This window comes from Sorex fumeus, unplaced genomic scaffold, assembly GCF_029834395.1.
Source record: "Sorex fumeus unplaced genomic scaffold, SorFum_2.1 ptg000041l, whole genome shotgun sequence".
Lineage (NCBI taxonomy): Eukaryota > Metazoa > Chordata > Mammalia > Eulipotyphla > Soricidae > Sorex > Sorex fumeus.
This window is the reverse complement of record NW_026606098.1, coordinates 10,880,058-10,887,593: the sequence shown is the minus strand read 5'-3', so window position 1 is coordinate 10,887,593 and position 7,536 is coordinate 10,880,058. Positions and strand designations below refer to the sequence as shown.

General features: G+C 50.0%; 1 protein-coding gene across 1 annotated transcript; it reads right to left on the bottom strand.

Annotated features, from left to right (window-relative positions):
- Nucleotides 1-1,190: 1,190 nt before the first annotated feature.
- On the bottom strand, nt 1,191-7,015 carry LOC130028891 (olfactory receptor 18-like). Its single transcript, XM_056119727.1, has 4 exons — nt 6,222-7,015; nt 2,222-3,148; nt 1,454-1,500; nt 1,191-1,282 (listed from the first exon to the last, which is right to left on the bottom strand). Exons 1-4 carry the CDS (start codon nt 7,013-7,015, stop codon nt 1,191-1,193), a joined length of 1,860 nt encoding a protein of 619 aa, XP_055975702.1.
- Between the last annotated feature and the right edge of the window lie 521 nt (nt 7,016-7,536).

Below are 7,536 nucleotides of genomic sequence, written 5' to 3'. Positions count from 1 at the left end.
CCTGCTATACTCTCGCTCTGGTCCCATGCATTATTTTAGAGATATATTCTTCTATTGTGCAAGAACTTGCTTCCTCTGCCCACAGACATAATGACGTTGATAGCATTATAGCACTGTTCTCCTGTTGTTCATCGATTTGCTAGAGCGGGTACCAGTAATGTCTCCATTGTGAGACTTATTGTTACTGTTTTTGGCATATCGAATACGTGACGGGGAGCTTGCCAGGATGTTGATAGCAATGACTTAAAATTATAAAATAGAATTTTTATTGAGTTATCATTAGGTTGCAATATTCTACCACTTTAGAGGTTTTCATGAACACCTCTCTGGGGGCACAAATTTGCTATATCTAGAATCAAAGTTCCCCTGCCATCCCACCAATGAAAATACACCATTATTTCTACCTGACCCCCCCAGTGATCACTACAATATTCTCTAAGTCTACAGGTTAGTTTAAGTAGGTGCTTTTACCTGTTTAAAATACGTTCTTTCTACTGGCTTTGTCACCATTTGGGGCCCAGGATGTGGCTTAGCCAACCTACTGCCTAGGTGAGGTCTTGGCTTGAACCCTTTACCACAGAGAGAAAAAGCCATCTTTGGAAACATCTGCCACTGGCTAACAGAGCAGATCTCTGAAACATGAAGCTGCTTCATGTCCTGGATCAGCTTCCTCTGTTCCCTGACCCTGAACTGAAAACTTTCCAAGAAGTGTGGTAGCAAAGTTTGATTTTGTACTTTCTTTTCCATGGTTCCTCAGAAACTCCTTTTTCTTTTCTTCTTCTTTTTTTTTTTTGCTTTTTGGGTCACACGCCGACCCGAGTTCGATTCCTCCGCCCCTCTCGGAGAGCCCGGCAAGCTACCGAGAGTATTTGATATGCCAGACACAGTAACAACAAAGTCTCCAATGGAGACGTTACTGGGCCCGCTCGAGCAAATCGACGATCAACGGGAGGGCCTTTACCTTTACCTTTTGGGTCACACACGGCAGTGCTCAGGGATTACTCCTGGCACTGCACTGCACTCAGAAATTACTCCTGGCGGCGCTCGGGGAACCATGTGGAATGCTGGGGATTGAACCTGGGTTGGCCGTGTGTAAGGCAAACGCCCTACCCGCTGTACTATCACCCCAGTCCTGCTCCTTTTTCTTAAAAGCTGCTGTTTGTAACTTTGCAAAGCAGAACTGAAACGATCTATGTGAAGAAGTTTGAGGCTAACTGCCAGTGCCTGCAGCCTCCTTCGGGGAAGGTGGTGAGGCCTGTAGCTACTGACTCCGCAGGGCTGTCTGGGGTGAAAAAGCCGCTGTCCAAGGAGTGATTCCACAGAGAGATCAAGTCAGCTGGCCACTCTGGTCAGAATTACATGTCTCTGCTCATTACAGGAGGACATAGATTGCTTGAGTTAAATGTGGGCACAATAGATCTTGAATAGCTGTGGCAACTGCTTCTCAAGTCACTCCTTCCTCGAGACATGCTGAAAGAGGGCTGAAGAACGATGTTAGAATGACAGTCTTCCTCAGTTTATCCTACCCCCTAAGAACCCAGAAGGCAAGGAAAGCCTTGAAATGGATCTCAGAAGCTGATGAAGCCAAGGCCAAAGCACAGTAAGAACCTGCAGCCTCTCCCTGAACTTTCATCAGGTTCAAATCAGTGCCTCGTGCAACAGACGTGATCATGAATGTGGTCGCTCGCCCTGTGCCCACAGTGACTTAAGATGCGGGAAAGCTGAATTTCGTGGCATTTTTGAAACATGTCTATTGTTCAGTATCCCCTACTTCTCTGAAAGAACTTCTAAAATGGCAACCCTGCAACAGAGGAAGAATAACATTTTTTACAAGAAGGGAAACTTGCAGAGGTTTGCAATCGTTTCTAATATGATCATGTAAAACAGCACAGACACTGAGATATTGAGACTAGGATGCCCTAGTGAGAAGGTCCTGGAAGACCCTCTGGACGTCCTTATTTCTCGTGAAGGGGTTCAGCACAGGGACAACTATTGTGTACATCCTAAGATCTCCTGAGCCCTGCCAGGAGTGATTCCTGCAGAGCCAGGAGTAAGCACAGAGCATCGCCAGGTGTGGTCCAAGAAGCCCCCCATCCTCAGAAAAAAAAATAAAAACTTCAGTGACCAAAAGGACATGCTGACCAATTCTAGATGCTCCACTCAACCGTCATTTCTCTAGACAGAAATGCGGTTCAGTTCCTAAGGTTCGGCTGTTCTGTTCAAGAGTCTCTGGAAGGCCCTCTTGATGTCCCTATTTCTCAGGGTGTAGATAAAGGGGTTCAGCATGGGAGTGATCACAGTATATATCACGGAGGCTACTACATTCTTCCGGGGAGAAGGGGAAAAAGCCAAACTAAGGTACACCCCAAGACCAGTACCATAGAATAAGCAAACCACGGTCAGGTGTGAGCCGCAGGTGGAGAAGGCCTTGTGCCGGCCCCCGGAGGAAGGGACTCTGAGGATGGAAGAAATGATCTTAGAGTACGAGAACAAAATCCCAGAGGCCGGCAGCGCTCCAAACACGGCCGCGATCAGGAACATCATGATGTCTTTGGCGGAGGATTTGTTACAGGAGATCTTGATGAGCTGGGGAAGGTCACAGAAGAAGTGAGGGACTTTGGCCACGGCACAAAATGTCAGCTGTGACATTAACAGGTGGTTCAGCTGGGATTCCAGCACGCTGATGAGGAAAGACGCCAGAGCCAGCAGGCTACACAGCTGGGGGTTCATGATGATGGGGTAGTGCAGGGGGTGGCAGATGGCCACGAAGCGGTCATAGGCCATCACAGCAAGAATGACACTGTCCAAACAGCCAAAGAGATTAAAGGAAGATAGCTGAGCCAGGCAGCCAGTGTAGGACATGCTTCTGCTCTGGGTATGGATGTCCCAAATCATTTTCGGGACCGTGCTGGAGATGAACCCAGAATCAGCCACGGACAGGACGGAGAGGAAGGAGTACATGGGGGTGTGCAGGTGGGGGTCGGAGCTGACAGCGAGGATGATGAGCAGGTTCCCTGTGACGGTGACCAGGTACATGGACAGGAAGAGACTGAAGAGGACGGGCTGGACTTGGGGGTCATCTGAGAGCCCCAGAAAGAGGAACTTGACCACCCCAGTCAGATTGTGGGGGTCCACAGAACATAGGCACCTTTGGGTGAGGGGAAAGCAGTAAGACAATATAAAGGAAACAGGTTTATAGGTCCCTTCTCTGTGTATATTTTTCCAAACCATTTTTTTCTGCTTTTTGGGTCACACCCAGCAATGCTCAGGGGTTACTGGTTACTCCTGCCTCGGAGCTCAGGAATTACTCCAGGTGATGCTTGAGGGACCCTACGGGATGCTGGGGATCAAACCTGCCTCCACTGCATGCAAGGCAAACACTCTATGTGTTGTACTATTGCTCTGGTCCCAAACCATTTATTCTAGTGTAAAGTTCTTGAGTTTTCAAAGTTTTCTTTCTGGTGCCTGAGTGATAGCCCAGTGGGGAGGGTGCTTGCTTTGCATGCAGTCAGACCTGGGTTCAATCCCTGGGATCCCACAGGGTCTCCTGAGCCCCACTAGGAGTGATCCCTGAGCACAGAGCCAGAAGAAGTCCTGAGAACTGGTGGGTATAGTAACCCCCCCACCCAAATAAAGACTAAATAGATGTAAACTAGGAGTAAAGGAACCTTCCCCCCAACCACCCTCCCCTCATACACTGTCACTTTCCATTTACATACATTCATACATATGGAGCTTAAAGGAAAACAGCCAGCCTCACACCTTTGGGCCCTTGCACCAGCTCCTTTGGCTAAGAATTGCCCTTGGGACCTGTCTTGGGGAGCCCCTCACACCCCCAAAAAATCAAAGACCTCCAGAGTACCAAGCTCAGAGGCTTCCACCAGGATACCACTGAGTTTTGTGGCTATATGGCAGCTCCCTTCACCAAGTTCACGGTCAATAATGACCTTTTGGGTAATGTGTAGAGAAAAAAACCTGGCAAGATCCATTTTCTGCTCTGGGGGTGGTGTGAACTAGCAGCTTAAAGAGGTAGGGTACAGAAGTAGAGCCCCCAAATCCATGTCCCCAGGTTCCCAGCAGAGTCAAGAGAAAGAACCATGAAAGACATGACTTGCAAGTTTGCTACTGGTTGAACCCTCCCGGTTCTCTAGGACTGAGGAGTCCTCAGCCTTCCCTCCCCGTATCAGCATCTCCCGGGTCACTCACTGCTCAGGGCTGGGTGGCACCTGCTGATGCATGGTATCAGGGGGTGCCCCCCACTGGAGGGGGGCTGGGGCTGAGGCTTTGTGCTCAGAACGCTCAGAAACACAAACTCCGGCATGGACCTCGTTTTCCTGAAGACCCTCTGGTGCCCAGTGAGACGCAGAGAGAAAATCCGACTGTCGCTTACAGAGCCGGAGTGACTTCAGGGCACAGGCTAATTATCTGCTCGGTGCAGCCAAGAGGGGCCAATGCACAGAACTCATCATTAGCCAAATTGGTGCCTGCTGCCCCGATCTCAGAGGAGCTCCTGGCATCAACAGGGGAGGGAGTGAAGGAAAGGGACTGAGGGTTCCAGAGTGGCTGACACCTCTTGTTCTTCCCGGCCCCCTCTGCATCCTTGACACCTGGCACTTGACCCATTGGCCAAGAAGTGTCCATGTTCTTGTATTACTTCTGGTCCACCTTATGGTCCTCCTGCCCCCTCCCCAAAAACCTGGTATTCTCAGCCTGTGACCAATGCTGAGGTTCACTGTCCATAAATCCTGTCTATGCCCTAAATTTGTTTACATGACATATGAGTGAGATCCCCTGGGCTTTGTCCTTCCTCTATAGGACCAGGACGGTTTATAGTGCATTGCAAAACAATGATAAAAAAATGAAAGGAGTGGAGCCTATAAAGATCATGGAAACTGGAATTCAGAAGCAGGGTGCTTGGTGATCTCTTTCCTGTCATGTTGGGGGGCTGGAGCGATAGCACAGTGGTAGGGCGTTTGCCTTGCACGCAGCCAACATGGCCAAACCGAGTTCGATTCCTCCGCCCCTCTCGGAGAGCCCAGCAAGTTACTGAGAGTATTTCGCCCTCACGGCAGAGCCTGGCAAGCTACCCGTGATGTATTTGATATGCCAAACACAGTAACAACAAAGTCTCCAATGGAGATGTTACCTGGCCCGCTTGAGCAAATCGATGATCAACGGGAAGGCCTTTACCTTTACCTCTACCCCAATGGTGCTGGAGACCTCCAGGGCTGTACCAATCATGCCCATGGAACTGTATGGTGCTGGGGGGGGGAATCAAATTCAGGTCAGGCAATGCGAGATATTGCTACCCAACTCAAGGAAATCTGAATGAACACACGCTTATAAAATTAAACCAGAGGGGCTGGAGTGACAGGACAGCAAGGAGGGCGTTTGCCTGGTATGCAGCTGACATGAGTTTGATCCCTGGCACCCACAGGGTCCACTGAGTACCTCCAGGAATGGCCCCTGAGCACAGAGCCAAAAGTGAGCCCAGAGCACCATGGTCCCCAAAACAAAAGTGAACAAAAAAAGAATATTGTGGAGCTGGGGACATGGCACAAACTTTGCATGTGGAAACTAGGGGTTCAACCCCCACTTCACATCCCCCCGCACTGCTGAATGTGGGCTCCAAAGGAAAATAAAAACAGAATACAAAGGTTGTAAATTTTATAAACAAGTACACTTTGGCTACACCAAATGAATAATAATAATAATCATAAATAAACAACTGTAACTTAACAGTAGCCAATTCTTTATTGCTTTAACTTGCAGCAACACTTAGCTCAAAACAATCACACAAAACAACTCTATAAAAATTTACATTTCCTTTAGGGGATAGGTTTTAATAGTTCAAAATAGTTTGCTTTACGAAACCTTCAGCGTTTCTGCTAAAACTCTCTCAGTCTGGGGCTCCATGAGGATCAATATCATTATCAGTAACGGTTTTCTGGTGGGTGATAAACTTGCAAGGAACCTCCTTCTGCCACATTAGCAACATCTATTTCTGGGATACTCTCTGAAATTGCTCTCAAGGTCCTTCTGGAGATGTCTTTTGTTTTTTGTTGTTTGGCTTTTGGGTCACATTCGGCGGTGCTCAGGGCTGACTCCTGGTGTGAACTCGGGGGATGCCAGGGATGGAACCCAGGCCAGCCACGTGCCAGGAAGGCACCCGCTCTGCTGGGCGGTGGTGCCAGTCGGGAGATGCTGCTCTTTCCCAAAACAGGTTCCCGTTGACCTGCTTCATTCTCTTCTTCTCTTCAGCGTGGATCAGCTTGTAAGTGAAGAGCGCATCTTGTACTTTTCTTTGGACGAACGCAAACCTCTCCGGGTTGGGGTCCATGGCTTCAAACTTTTCAAGGGCCCCATTGAGGTCGGCAAAGGCTTCGGCCAAACCCTGAGCTGTGAATTTTCTCAGGGGCTTTAGGTCTTTCTCTTCTCGGGCTCCAACTTCCTGTCGCTCTTCTGGCGCCGGGGGAGGTGATCCCTCGGCCACTGCATCCTGACACCCCTGGATGCCGCCCTCCTCAGCCCTTGGCACTTCGCTGGGCATTTGGACCCGGGTCAAGGAGTAGCGGTTCTTGAAGCCGCGGAACCACCTGGAGCTTGCGGTGAACTGGACATCAAAGCCAGGGCCGGCCTCTGCCTTCAAGGCGGCAAACAGGGCTCTGGCCTTGGCCGTGATCACCAGGGTGCTAAGCGGGACGTGCCTCTGCGTATGGGCCTCGATCCAGGCCAGGAGCCGCGTCTCCATCTCCGAGATGGGCCCTTCTCGGACCTTCGTCAGTCGTGTCGCCTGCAGGGACACGGAGCCTCGGACAGCTGCCAGCAGCTTCTCCTTGTTCTTCAGCACTGTGGCCACGGTGGAACGGCAGGTGCTCGACCGGCGCGCGATGGCTGACACGGTCGCTCCGCCTTCGTGCTCCCTGATCCACTTCACTTTGGTTTCCAGGGTGATGACACGGCGTGGCTTCTTGGGAGCCCCGCTGGGGGTAGCCTCTGCCCGCTTTGGTGCCATTGGGACACTCACCTGAGAGGTCAGCCGCAGTGGGGAAGGATGCGATTGAGGGGGCGGGGGTCTGAGGAGGAGGAGGGTGCAGCCTCCGCCAAGCAAGAGTCTGTGATGACACCGGGGTGTCTCCAGATGAGAGGAACTCGGGGCCCTCTGTCCTACAGATGCACCATCGTTTGCTGAGGTATCATTCTAGGGAGCAGGTCTGGAACAGAACACAAGGATCAAGGTGTCAGTACAAGAGAACATAACAGCTGTGTTCATGTAAACGACGGAGGAGATTCCTTTCTTGTTTCTTGATCAGGCCACACCGGTGGTGCTCAGGGCTCTCTCTTGGCTCTGAGCTCAGGAATCACTTTTTTTTTTTAAGGATTCAACAATGCATGATTTTTATTCTCTTGCTCTGAGAGCTTGTATCAAAAAAATATATATTAAACCAAGGAAAATAACTCAAGACTTATGGGCCTCTTGTGCTTTAAAAAGAAAAACAGAAGAGATAGCCACTAATTTGCTCAGATTTAGCAGGC

Coding starts and splice junctions, on each gene's coding strand:
- LOC130028891 (XM_056119727.1), bottom strand. CDS start 7,015: ATGGCACCAAAGCGGGCAGAGGCTACCCCCAGCGGGGCTCCCAAGAAG. Junction 3,149..6,221: donor AAGCAGGTCAACGGGAACCT/GTTTTGGGAAAG, acceptor CCTCACCCAAAG/GTGCCTATGTTCTGTGGACC. Junction 1,501..2,221: donor AGGGCCTTCCAGAGACTCTT/GAACAGAACAGC, acceptor GGAAGACTGTCA/TTCTAACATCGTTCTTCAGC.